The 14,056-nt window shown below is 43.3% G+C and overlaps 1 protein-coding gene across 1 annotated transcript in view; it reads right to left on the reverse strand.

The window, feature by feature from the left end:
* LOC126471368 (structural maintenance of chromosomes protein 4-like) overlaps window positions 1-14,056 on the reverse strand; it is a 178,339-nt gene that overhangs the window by 138,704 nt on the left and 25,579 nt on the right. The window contains exon 3 of the mRNA XM_050099490.1: window positions 11,406-11,758. Within this exon, the coding sequence (XP_049955447.1) occupies window positions 11,406-11,758 (353 nt within the window). The remainder of the gene's footprint in view (window positions 1-11,405; window positions 11,759-14,056) is intronic.

Genomic DNA, 14,056 nt, shown 5'->3' on the forward strand with positions numbered 1-14,056 from the left:
AGGAGGATAGAATGCATTTGATTTTCAGATGATATGGTGTTATTGGCAGAGAACAGAAGAACTATGACTAGAATGTTTAAAGAATTAAATAAGGCCTGCGGGGAATTCACAATGAGAATTAATAAGAGAATATGTATAGAGATAAGTGCAAGACAAGTAAGAACAAATATAGCGTTATCACAGGAAGATATAGAGCAAGTTAGTGCTTTCAAATATCTAGGACACATTCTTACAAATGTCAAGAGATTAATAAGGAGGTGAAAACATGTATAGCAACTGCCAATGAGGCATTTAACAAGAAGATGAGGGTTCTGTGTTGGTGGATGGACAGGGACCTGAGGAACAGACTAGTGAAGTGCTTCATCCATAGCATGGTATTATACAGAAGTGAGACAGAGACACTGAGGAAAGATAAAAAATATGAATAGAAGCATTTGAGATGTGGATTTGGAAGTGAATGGAAGGAACAAAATGTGTAGACAAAGTGATAAATGAGGTGGTGTTGAGAATAGTGGGGGAAGGGAGAGAAATTTTAAAAGTAATCAGGAAGAGGAAACAAAATGGGTTTGGACCCTGGATGAGAAAGGATTTCTTACTGATGGATGCTGTGGAAGGAACAGTAACAGAAGAAGAAGAAGAAGAAACCAGACAGTGGATAGTATAAGGATAGGAAACAATTATGATAACTAAGTGGGTAGCAAGTGACAGGACTGCATAAAGAGTTACATGTGAAGAACTGCCCTAGAGCAGAATACTGGTGATGACGAGGATGATGATAAATATAAAACATCAAATAAGTTTCACACCCTGTATATATACAATTTCATATTGTGAAAATATGACTTGCCTTAGTAACTAGGTGGCAGTCCATTTGTAAATGACAGCAATTAAAAGAATTAAAACAAATCCCCTGGGTGCCTAATTTAGGAAAACTAAGCAAAGTGACCATCCATGGAGGTGAGGCTGCCACAAGCAAAACTTCCCCATGGATGACGGTTGCCAAGACGTCAGGAAATCTCACTGATGTCATCATTAATTGCCAACCTGACTGGGGACTCGCTGACCCAGGGTTATTGTTGCTCACTAAAAAAGATGCAAAAGTAATTGTGATGGAAGTTGCAAAATCAGAAATCTGTCCAGCTGACAGGAATCTGTACTGAAAGAATAACTATCAATGACAGAATACAGACCAAATTTGTAATTGTGTCAGAATTTTATTCCCAGATTGGATTTCTTGCTGGCATCAGCAGCAATTCATAGTCTGTGGAAGATCAGACACCCAAAAGAATGAAGCTGTCTCAACAACCACACATAACAAAGATTGCTCTGGATGGGTGTTTACCACTGAAAAAACTGTTATATCACCGTCATCAGCAAGACAAGTACCTGTTGTCAATCTAGACGCTGAGTTAAATTACAAAACTTTTGCTAATATCCAAAAGCTACTCAGTCCAACAAAAGAAATTTCATGTGAGCAATGATCATAAGCATCATATGTGGTCAAGGAAGACCTTTGATCCAAACTTTCAAAGGCAGCTCCAATGTGCCCTTAAATATATGTGCACAGGGACAGATGAACCAGTCCAGGAAGGACAGCTTAGGTCCATCAATGAAAAATCTTGCTCCATTACCGCTACATGTGGCATATTGGCGGAAGCTACTATCACTGCCAAAGGATCTGGCCTGACTGAAGAACATCAGTGACCGTCAGACATTCTGCACATATATTCAAATGCTTTCAAATCCAGAGTGGAGAAGAGACAGATGAAGTGGCACATGGTAAAACTCCAGAGTAACACTGGGGATAGTATACCAAATAGTGTGTGTTGCCAGATGAACTACAGACAATTCAAGAGGAAGTGGAGAAGATGCTGCAAGATGACATCATTGAATCTTCACGGAGGCCTTGGCCATCTACTGTGATCCTCGTGAATGAAAAGAATGGCACATGGCATTTCTGTTGACTCCTGATGACAGAACAAATTCGTGAATATAGATTTCTATCCATTGTCATCCCCTGATGACACCTTATACTATTTGAGAGCAGAAAAACATTTCTCTAGTATGGACATGGAGGAAGTTACTGGCAAATCGAGGTTGATGAGGCTAAATGAGAAAGACTGCCTTTGTAACTCCCAAAGGCACTTACATGTTCAAAATTATGCCATTGGGATTATGTAATGGTTCAACAACCTTTAGCATATGATGCACAACCTGCTTCTACACTTTAAATGAACTACATATTTTTGTTGTCTGGATGACTGTCATTTTCTCAACAACATTTGAAGAAAATCTTAGCTCCATGACAATAGTTTTGAAGTGTGTTCAGCCTGCAGGATAAATGTGATCCTGAATCTGAAAAAAGTGCCTCTTCACCACCCAGGAAGTGAAAGTCTTGGGGGAACTTAGTGAACACTGATGGAGTTCTTCAAGATCCAGGGAAAATGAGTGACTGCTCTCATTTTCTGACTTCTTGGCACGTTCATGATGTCAGAAGTTTACTGAGAGTCTGCTCATGTTACCTGTGATTCACAAATGACTTCTGTACCTAGGCACATCCCTTGCTAGACCTACTGCAGGTAGATGCCAAATTTTTCTCAAATTAGGTGCAAGAAAGATCATTCCTTATCCTTAAGGAGGTGCTTACATCTCTCTAGCCCTAGCATTGTACAGCAAAAATGCCAAGACAGAGCTTTACCCTAGCAATATAGTTACAGGATAGGTGCAGTTTTAGTACAAATCTAACAAGGTACTGAAGAGATGATAGTTTATGCTCCTGAAGTACTCTCCAATTCTGAGATGAACTACTCTGTAACCAAGAAAGAATACCTTGCAGTTGTTTTTGCCATCAACAAGCTCCAGCCATGTTTATTTGGCAAACCACTCTCATTTGAGATGGATCACAATTCTCTCTGTTGGCTGGGTCATCATCATTCTGAAGCTTAGAGCTCCCTGTGTGATGATTTGTGATTGTGTAAAGTTTCTTAGTCAAGAGAAGAATCAGAGGTAATTACATATTATGACATCACCCACAGGATGACACTTGTTTACCAAACACAGACTAATGGCCCCACAAGATGCTTCAATAAGATGTTAGCAGATACTCTCTTGATGCAGACTGATACCAAACAGAGAGATTGGGATACTACACTGCTCATCTTGAGGTTCACATACAACACAGCAAAGCAAGACACTACAGCCTATGCACCATTTTTTCTGCTCTACAGTCATGAGACCAAAACAACAATTGATACACTGTTCCAGTTTCAATGGGGCAATACACAGGATGACTACATAACCAGGACTGAGGTAGCAAGGGAGTTGGTCTGCATATGAAGCCTGGATGCTCAGGAGGAAGACAGAATGCAGCAATTTCAGGGACTGGTTAGTGAGATACAGCCCAGGAGAGGCTTGCATGGATTTTCACGCATGTACAGAAACTGAGGCACTCAGAAAAGATACTGTAGTGCTACTCTGCTGTATATATACTTCCTTGTGTGTCAGACATCATACATGAAACTGAGGATTATAACCCTTCATTAAGAAGACAAATGTGCAGAGACATCATCAATGTCTTCTGTACAAATCCCTACCACAACCCTGAGGTGCAGATAGGCAATGGTGGCATCTTATTCATGGAAACTGAAGATCCATTCAGTTATTGTGAAGCTTTGATGGGAGGAGCTATCTTTGACACTTGTCAGTATAGAAAATATGACAACACAACCAGAATGCAAGGATCCCCAGTGCTACCAGGGGACCACAAAAGATTGAAATCTAAGATGAGAACTTTCAAAAAAGTGAGTTGATCTTTCACCAGGAGAGCAAACAATGCTATGAGCCTGGTAACATGTAGTAGTTAGCGTTGCTGGATGCAGGATGCTGCTCACCAGTTCAAACTCAAGTTTCTGCCATTTATTTCATTTGTAATGTTTGTATATTCTGGGATACTTTATGTTTGTATAAATATTATCACTCTCTATCCAGGTGTTTGGTTATGGCTGTATGCTGGTATTAATAATAAATGTGCCTTCAGGGCTAAGAGTTTTGCATCACTGACATTGGGTGTTTGAATCTGGATTTGATTCTGATTATGGCATGGCAATATCTAAAATGTAACAGTCCTGTGTTTTATGATTTAGTAATTTCTGTAACACTTGCATATGCAATTAGGTGCCAACTCCAGCATATCAGGCCAGAATGCTGAAGGGTGGCATTCCAGCCCAAGAGAAACAAGGAAGGAAGAAGGAAGAAGGAAAAGGGGGGAAGGAAGAAAGAAAGGCATGAGAGGTGCCCTGTCCATGGAGCAGCTGGAGGCCGCCTAGAGGCAGAAAGTGCAATGGGGGCCACAATGTAGCAGTCGCGCGGTTCCAAACTGAAGCGCCTAGAATTGCTCGGCCACCGTGGCCGGCAGACAGCTTGAAGCTGCAGTGTATGGGCACCACAGCTGTGGGCCGGCCATGGGGATCCAATGGACGTCCAGCACATCAGAATCCTCTGATCAGTCCTCACCAGTGACCATTCCAGTGACTGCTTGCACTGAGGTTGACCTCTCACCTGTGGTCAAATGGGATGTCGCCTCAGCACATGCCAGATGGTGAAAGACTTCCCAGGGAGCTGCACGTAAGACCTTAGTTAGTCTGACAAACAGGTTTCAGATGCTGCCTGTGGATGACACTATCTCAGATAGATGCAGTTGCCTGTCCTGTTTCAGAGGAAACTTCTCAGCCAGCAAGATCTGGGAAATCACAGAGGGTAGGATTATTGGTAGTTGGGAGCTCCAATGTTAGGTGCATTATGGGGCCCTTAGGGACACAGATGCCAGGAAGGGGAAGAAAACTAATGTGTACTCTATGTACATACTGGATGGAGTCTTTTCCAGATGTGGAACGGGTTCTTCCGGATGCCACGAGGAGCACAGGGTGCAGCCAAGTGCAGCCACGTGCAGCCACGTGCAGCCACGTGCAGCCACGTGCAGCCACATGCAGCCACGTGCAGCCACGTGCAGCCACGTGCAGCCACGTGCAGCCACGTGCAGCCAAGTGCACGTGGTGGCACACATTGGTACCGGTGATGTATGTTGCTTTGGATCGAAAGAGATTTTATCTTGTTTAGTGCAGCTAACAGAAGTGATAAAGGCTGCCAGTATTGCTTGAGGGATGAAAGCAGAGATCACCATTTGCAGCATAGTCGACAGGACTCATTGTGGACCACTGAGACAGAGTCGAGTGGAGGATCAGAATCAGAAGCTCAGGTGGTTCTGCAACCATGTAAGCTGCAGATTTCTTGTCTTGCGCCATAGGGTGGTCGGGTTTTGGGTTTTGCTGAATGGGTCAGGAGTCCACTACACGCAGGAGGCAGCTATGCAGGTAGCAGGGGCTGTGTGGCAAGGAATTGGTGGCTTTATGGGATAGAAGGTCTCGGGGAAACATGAAAAAGGCTTCAGTCACAAAGGGTGCAGGCCAAATACAGGAAGAACATAGATATAGGAACCATCAGTATAACAGTTGTCAATTGTCGTAGCTATGTTGGGAAAGTACCAGAGCTCCAAGTGCTAATAGAAACCACTGATGTTCAAATTGTTATGGGCAATGGAATCTGGCTAAAGCCAGAGGTAACATCAGCCAATTTTTTGTGAAGAACCTAATGGTGTTCCAAAAGGATTGGCTAAACACAGTTGGTGGTGCCATGTTTGTCACACTTAGATGTAATTTAACTTGTTGTGAAACTGAAGTAGATAGCTCCTGTGAGTAAGTATGAGCAGAGTCCATTCTTAGCAAATAACATAAAATAATAATTGGACCCTTTTACCGACCTCAAAATTCAGATGATACAATTGCTGAAAGGTTCAAAGGAAACTTGAGTTTAATTCCAAGCACTTACCCCACTCAAATAATTATAGTTTGTTGTGATCTTAATTTACTCTCAATATGCCGGCAAAAATTCGTCTTTAAATCTAGAGGTATGCATAAAACATCATCAGAAATTGTACTAAACGCATTATCTGAAAATTATTTCAAGCAGTTAGTTCATGAGCCCATGCGAGTAGTAAAACGCACTTGACCTCTTAGCAACAAATAATCCCGAGCTAATAACCAGCATCTAAATGGGTACAGGAATTAGTCAACACAGGGTTGTTATGGTGAGACTAAGTATTGAAACCCCAACTCCTGCAAAAAGTAATGAAAAATATACATATTCAAAAAAAGCAGATAAAAATTCATTTGACACCTTCCCGTAGGCCAATCTCCACTCCTTCCGAATTAAAAATGTAAGCGTAGATCAGATGTGGCTTGAATTCAAAGAAATAGTATTGAGAGAAATTTAGAAATTTATACCAAATAAATTAACAAAATTTAATGCAGACTTCAATGTAAAGTGCTTATAATTGTTTCCACAATGAAACTTTGTTTTCAAACTGGCAGAAAATCCAATGACATTCTCATTATACATGAAGTACGCTAGAGGCAAGACATAATGTCTTCTCTGCAAGGTAGCATTGGAAATACTATTGATGACAGTGCTGTGAAAGCAGAGTTACTTAACACAGCCTTCTGAAATTCCTTCACGAAAGAAAGTGAAGTAAATATTCCAGAATTCAAATCAAGAACAGCTGCCAACATGAGTAATGTAATCGTAGACAGGAGGAGGAAATTACTGTTTAACGTCCCGTCGACAACGAGGTCATTAGAGATGGAGCACAAGCTCGAATTAGGGAAGGATGGGGAAGGAAATCGGCCATGCCCTTTCAAAGGAACCATTCTGGCATTTGCCTGAAGGGATGTAGGGAAATCACGGAAAACCTAAATCAGGATGGCCGGGCGTGGGATTTAACCGTCGTCCTCCCGAATGCGAGTCGAGTGTGCTAACCACTGCGCCACCTCGCACGGTAAATGTAGACATCCTCAGAGTAGTGAAACAACTTGAAGCACCTCTTCTGGTCCAGACTGTATACCAGTTAGGTTCCTTTCAGAGTATGCTGATACAATGGGAAGGGAAGAAGGAGTGGGAGGGAGAGGAACCCATGCTGGAGACACTAGGGTGGGAGCTCTACCCCAAACGATTCATGCTACGGAAACAGAACTTAGAAAGGAAGGTCAAATCCTATGGAGGACAAAAAATAAAATAAAATAATGTAAAATTTAAAATAAAACAACATAAAATAAGGAGAGAGAAAAGGGAGAGTGGAAACATGAGACATAAAAGGAATTGCAAAACCAAGGGAATAGCTGGGTCATCATAAAGCGAGCACCTAGGGAGAAAGGTGGCAGGAAGGTGGGAAGCTAGGATGGGAAGGAGTGGATTTAGGAAACAAAAGGCAGCACAAGAGAGAAGAAAGGCTGCAATAGGTCAGCACCTTGTGCGTGCCACAAATGTACCCACAAAAGAGTTGTGGGCCACCTGGGGGATCTAACAAACAGGAGTTAGACTGTACTGTTTGAGGAAGACACACCTCTGATGGGTCATTCACTGTTCAGCACACGGTGCGAGCAATTGTATGGCACCAACGCAACTGTCACAGAATCTTATTAGACAGTAAGTACCACCTGTGTAAACATTTTTCAGTGTATATTTTCTTTGCATACCATGATACACTGAGCACAATAATACCATTATACCACAGAAATAACAGCACTGTCAGATAAAAATATACTTTGCAAGTTGTAGTCATGAGTGGAGAAAAATAAACAGAACTGAAGTGATGAATGATATTGCTATCGATTACTGTAGCACAGCTCTGATATTGGGAGAATGAATACGTTGTCTAGTTCACATTCACTGCCACTAGAAATCAGGTGTCTTCTGTTTGCTTGGTTACCATCACACAGATATCTGTGTGAGTAGGACTTCATCCTGCCAGTGTGATTGGAAGGAGGAATGATGCAGATGTACAGTGGGTTTTACAGCTCACAGCTTGTGGTCCCTCACCTTCAGCCATTCTTCCTTCCATTGATGATTGACCTTCTGGTTCAACAGCTATTTCACTGCATAAAGACATGTTTAAGGAAAGCTACTGAGCAGCCAAGAGATTTCCCATACATATATACAGTCTTAAAAATGTGATACTCATCTAAAATATTGTTGAATGTATGTACAAAAACCACATATTGGGTGCTGATTTTTTAAATATTAGTCAAATCTGAAACAACTCTGGGCCTCCAAAGAAACCTCCCTTACTGTAAAAAATTGTTCACCACATCTGCTTTCAAATTATGATTCTTTGCTTGGATCCTAACTGGCCCCCTCTCTCACAGATGACTATTGAAAAGTTGTTCTGTGAGCAAACAATAGTATGGTGTGCAGGCAGCTGGGTAACTGAATACATTTTTGATGCTTGTCACAAAAGTAGTAGTTATTGCCTGATTGGGTGTGGTGGAGTGCCTCACTAACTTCAGCACAGAGGTTGAAATGAGGATAATTCTAAATGAGCCTCTAGAAAACCTGATACCCTCATGGTGGTGTGAATCCTTGACCTTTGATATTACAGTACGATTGTCTAACAGAACCATATACCAATAATCATGCTGTGACTGTACAGAAACACAATAAAACTGGGGGAGACCTGCACGGTCTGCTCCATACACATGGCATGCAACACATTTGCACCTCACTGACTTTAAAATTTAAAAGGATTTCCCTCAATTTCAGTTCTGGAACAATAAATAATGGGAACTATTACAAACATTCATTGATTTGCCTGATTAAATCTTAAAACCAGTTTTTCATGCCTATTCCTCCAGTCTCTCTATGGTTATCTGCAGCTGGCATGTATTTGCTGAAAAATTGGAAGATGAATAAAAACTGGAATGTCATCCACAAATAAAAAGCACTTAACAAGGCACATTGCTGTGAGTGCAACTATGATACCTACTTGGGGGCATCATTGGTCCTTCCTTAGTATCAGAAGCGAGATTAAAATTTTCTTGTATAAAAAGATCTGATAAAACATAATTGACTCAGTACCTAAAATTATGTGACAAGAGGAAGGACCATACAAATACGGTGAGATTGGAGGCATCACGCATATCCCCATACATGTAGTTGTCTGAGGACATTATCCCTCCAAGTAGTATCATAGGTTTTTAAGTTTAAAAAAACGAAGAAACACTTATAGTTATGTGCTGGCTATGTAAGAAACACTGTTTAGCTGTCTGTAGCAGGGTTAGGTTATTAACAGTGGAGCAACTTCTTCTGTAACAATACTGAAAGTGGCTAAGAAACTGCCTGGATTCTAAAATCTGAAAGTAGCAGCATTGAATATTCACTACCACATCTTTCATAGCTGGTGATTGCAACATAGTGATAACTACTTGGATATCTTTGGTCCTTGTCCATTATAAGAAGTGAGATTAAAACAGTTTCATTCCAAGCAGAAGGAAACTGTTCTGAATAACCGAACACCACCCATTTGGATTTTTTGTGATCTCTTGAAGGCTTTTAATTGTGTAAACCATGAAATTCTGCTAGACAAGCTCAAGTATTGTGGCATGAGTAGCACAGTGCACAAATGGTTTAATTCGTACCTAACTGGAAGAGTGCAGAAAGTTGAAATAAGCAGTTCTCATAATATGCAAAGATCAGCACATTCCTCAAACTGGGGAACTATCAAGAATGAGGTTCCACAAGGGTCAGTCTTGGGTCCTTTGTTGTTCTTAATATATATTAATGACTTGCCATTCTATATTCATGAGGCAAAGTTAGTTCTCTTTGCTGATGATTCAAGTATAGTAATTGCACCTGACAAACAAGAATTAACTGATGAAACTGTCAATAATGTCTTTCAGAAAGTTACTAAGTGGTTCCTTGTAAACAGACTCTCACTGAATTTTGATAAGACACAGTACATACAGTTCCGTACAGTAAATGGTATGACGCCATTAATAAATATAGACCTTAATCAGAAGCATATAGATAAGGTAGAATGTTCAAAATTTTTAGGTGTGTCCATTGATGAGAGATTAAATTGGAAGAAACACATTGATGATCTGCTGAAACATTTGTGTTCAGCTACTTATGCAATAAGGGTCATTGCAAATTTTGGTGATAAACATCTTAGTAAATTAGCTTACTACGCCTATTTTCACTCATTGCTTGCATATGGCATCATATTTTGGGGTAATTCATCACTGAGGAATAAACTATTTATTGCACAAAAGCGTGTAATCAGAATAATAGCTGGAGTCCACCCAAGATCATCCCGCAGACATTTATTTAAGGATCTAGGGATATTGACCATAGCTTCTCAGTATATATACTCTCTTATGAAATTTATTATTAATAACCAAACCCAATTCAAAAGTAATAGCAGCGTGCATAACTACAATACTAGGAAAAAGGATGATCTTCACTATTCAAGATTGAATCTAACTTTAGCACAGAAAGGGGTGAATTACACTGCCACTAAAGTCTTTGGTCACTTACCAAATAGTATCAAAAGTCTGACAGATAACCAACAAATATTTAAGAATAAATTAAAAGAATTTCTGAATGACAACTCCTTCTACTCCATAGAGGAATTTTTAGATATAAATGAAGAAAAAATAAAATAAAAATATAAATAAAAAAGTTGTTATATTAACTTAATTATGTTGTTAAATTAACTTAATTATGTCATGTATTGGAAAATTTGATTCGTTCCACATCATTACTTTTGTGACGGTGTTCGTAGCGACAAACAACTCACTGTAGAAAAGGCTTACGAAGTCACCGCCACACTTTTAATAGCGGGCCGACCGGTCCGCTGGAACAGTGAACAGAAAGATGAAAACCCAAACACTCTGATTAAATAAAAGTCGGTACTTATCTTTATTGTAGAAGATACAGAAACACCGTAGTGAACTACGTGTCTACAGAGATCTGTCTAGTTCGAGTCGGAGCGGCTAGGTCAGCGTCGGCTGACGACAAACAACAACTCTGCTGCGATGAACACACAACTGACTAGCAAGTACACAATTCGGTGGCGAGTATACAACTGAGCGGCGAATACAGAACTGTCCTAGCGCTCGCGAATCCAGCGCTTAAGAAGCCAGAAGCCAGCGGTGGCGCGCGCAGACTTGCGGCGATTTCCTGTATCGCTGGCGCTGCTTATGCGGACGGCGTCCGGACTTTGATGCTGCCAACCTTTTGGCAGCGGGCTCGGGTGGCATTACTGGCTAGGATATAACACTCCTCCCCCCCCAAATCGCCGCACCGTCGTTGAATAATGACGTGGCGAGCGTCGACGGCGGGGGAGGGGTCTGGCCGCAGGCGTAGCAGAAGAGACCGGGGCGGAGACTGTTGTCGGTGGCAGTCCCCGGTCCGCACCCTAGCATTGGCTGCGAGGGGCCTCGGGAAACACCGACTGAAAACCGAGGTCAGGGTGCACCCCTGTGACCACGGGCGCAGCTTCTGGCACTGGACGCGACGGGGCGTCGGGACCCACGAAGAGAGGCAGCGTCTCCTGACGCTGCGTCGACGGCTGCTGAGTGGGCGCCGGACAAGGCGCTGCGGTGTCAGACTCCTTGGGGGTGCCCAAGGAAAGCGGCTGCAGGACAGGCTGCACAGCCACCGCTTGGGAAGGCGGCCCGGCTGATGGGTCGACGTCCATCAGCTCCGAAGGCGGTGGCGACTGAAGAGGGACCGCAGGAGCCGGAGCGACCACCGGGGGCGCTCCCGGATGAAGCTGCGCGGGAGGCATCAACTGGACGGGCTGTCGGCGTGGTAGCGGCGACGGCTGCTGCTGCTGCCCTGGGGGCGGCAGTGAAGTCGGAAGACGCGGCTGGAACCCGCCGCGGACCAAATCTGTGGACAAAGAACGAGCGGCAGAATCCGGGCGGCCAGCGCGGCGCAACTGGTTCTGATGCCTCCTGTGCATCCCAGTAGCACCTTGAACAGTATAAAAACCGCGACCCTGGACACTTATCACGGTACCACGTTCCCAACGACGGCGACCGTGATAAACTCTGAAAAAAACGGCGTCGTTGCGCTGAAAATGCGTTCGATGATCAGAAGTGGCGGGCCGATCCGGGGGGTGCAACAACAGTAGTAGGGTGCGATGACGACGGCCGTGGAGAAGCTCCGCAGGCGAAGGGCCGTCACGTGGCGTGGTCCGGTACGACGACAGGAACGTGATGAGGGCCTGCTGACGAGAGTGCGTAGCACGAAGGCGGTCCATATGATCCTTGAATGTGCGTACAAAACATTCCGCTGCACCATTCGATTGAGGGTGGAACGGCAGAGTCAGAACATGGCGAATGCCATTGGCAGAACAAAAACTTTCAAATTCAGCAGAGGTAAATTGTGGACCATTGTCAGACACTAAAACTTCTGGAAGACCCTCAATACAAAAAATTGAAGTCAACGCCTGTATAGTTTGTGCAGACGTCATAGACTGCATGGGCACAACAAACGGAAAATTACTAAATGCATCTATCACGATGAGCCAACGAGAATTCCAATATGGACCAGCGAAATCAAGATGTACTCGCTGCCAGGGACCGGCAGGGCGTGCCCACTCAAAATAGCGTTGAGGCGGAGCAGCTTGGTGTTGTGCACACGTCGAACAATCTGTAGACATCTGCGTAATCTGCTTATCAATGCCGATCCATGTACAATGACGGCGGGCTAGCTGCTTGGTGCGGACCACTCCCCAATGACCTTGATGCAACAAGTCGAGGACCTTGGATTGGAGCACTTGGGGAACCACGACACGAAGCTGGTCATTCTCGGTGCGTAACAGCAAAACTCCGTGCGAAACAGACAACAGATGACGTTGCGGATAATAGCGACGAACCACAGGATCCGATATGTCCTTTGCCTTGGACGGCCAACCACGTTGAACAAAACGTAATAGTAAACTCAGATGAGGATCCGTAGCTGTCTCTCGTGCCACCTGACGATAATCAATTGGAAAATCCCGGAGGGACTGATGCTCATCAGCGTCAATCTGATGGCAAGAGTCGTCAGAGGAATCGAAGACATCATCCGCAGCAATCGGCAATCTAGAAAGCGCGTCAGCGTTTGCATGCTGAGCTGTAGGGCGATACAGTATCTCATACTGGTATTGTGATAAAAAAAGAGCCCAACGTTGTAGTCTCTGAGTTGTCCGCTGAGGAACTGGTTTAGACTGATGAAACAGTGACGTCAGGGGCTTGTGATCTGTTACTAAATAGAATGGTCTACCATAGAGGTAGTGATGGAATTTTGTGACACCGAACACAAGAGCCAACGCTTCCTTGTCCAATTGGCTATAATTACACTGAGCTTTGTTTAGCAATTTAGATGCGAATGCAATAGGACGTTCGGTGTTACTGACTCGATGAGACAACACAGCACCGAGGCCGAAAGAAGAGGCATCACAAGCTAACACCAGATGCTTGTTAGGGTCGTAATGGACCAGACAACGATCATTCAATAAAGCCTCTTTAAGCTGCTGAAAGGCTGATTGGCAATCAGCTGACCACACAAACGGAAAATTCTTACGGCGGAAACGGTGCAACGGTGCAGCAATCTGTGATGCATTAGGTATAAACCTAATATAATATGTCAATTTGCCAAGAACTGCTTGCAATTCATGCAGATTGCGAGGGGCGGGCAAATCACGAATAGCTGCTAAATGTGACTGGGAGGGATGAATGCCTTGAGCATTAATAACATGTCCCAGATACTCCATCTCCGTAAGGAAAAATGAACATTTATCGATGTTGCAACGTAGGCCTGCCTGAGACAACACTTTAAACAAACACTCCAAATTACGGAAATGTTCAGCAGGCGTCCGACCGGACACAACAATATCGTCTAAATAGTTGCAACACGATGGCACATTAGCCAGAAGTTGTGACAAAAAACGCTGAAAAACAGCTGGAGCTGACGCACAACCAAAAGGCAAACGCAGAAAACGGAACAACCCCAACGACGTGTTTATGACAAAATACTGTTGTGATTGCTCGTCGAGGGGCAATTGCAAATATGCTTCACGGAGATCAATTTTTGAAAAGAAACGAGCTTCCCCTAACTTATCCATCAGCTCGTCCGGTCTAGGCAAAGGAAAAGAATCAATGACAGTCTGAGGATTAAC

The sequence above is a fragment of the Schistocerca serialis genome, chromosome 3 (genome assembly GCF_023864345.2).
Source record: "Schistocerca serialis cubense isolate TAMUIC-IGC-003099 chromosome 3, iqSchSeri2.2, whole genome shotgun sequence".
Lineage (NCBI taxonomy): Eukaryota > Metazoa > Arthropoda > Insecta > Orthoptera > Acrididae > Schistocerca > Schistocerca serialis.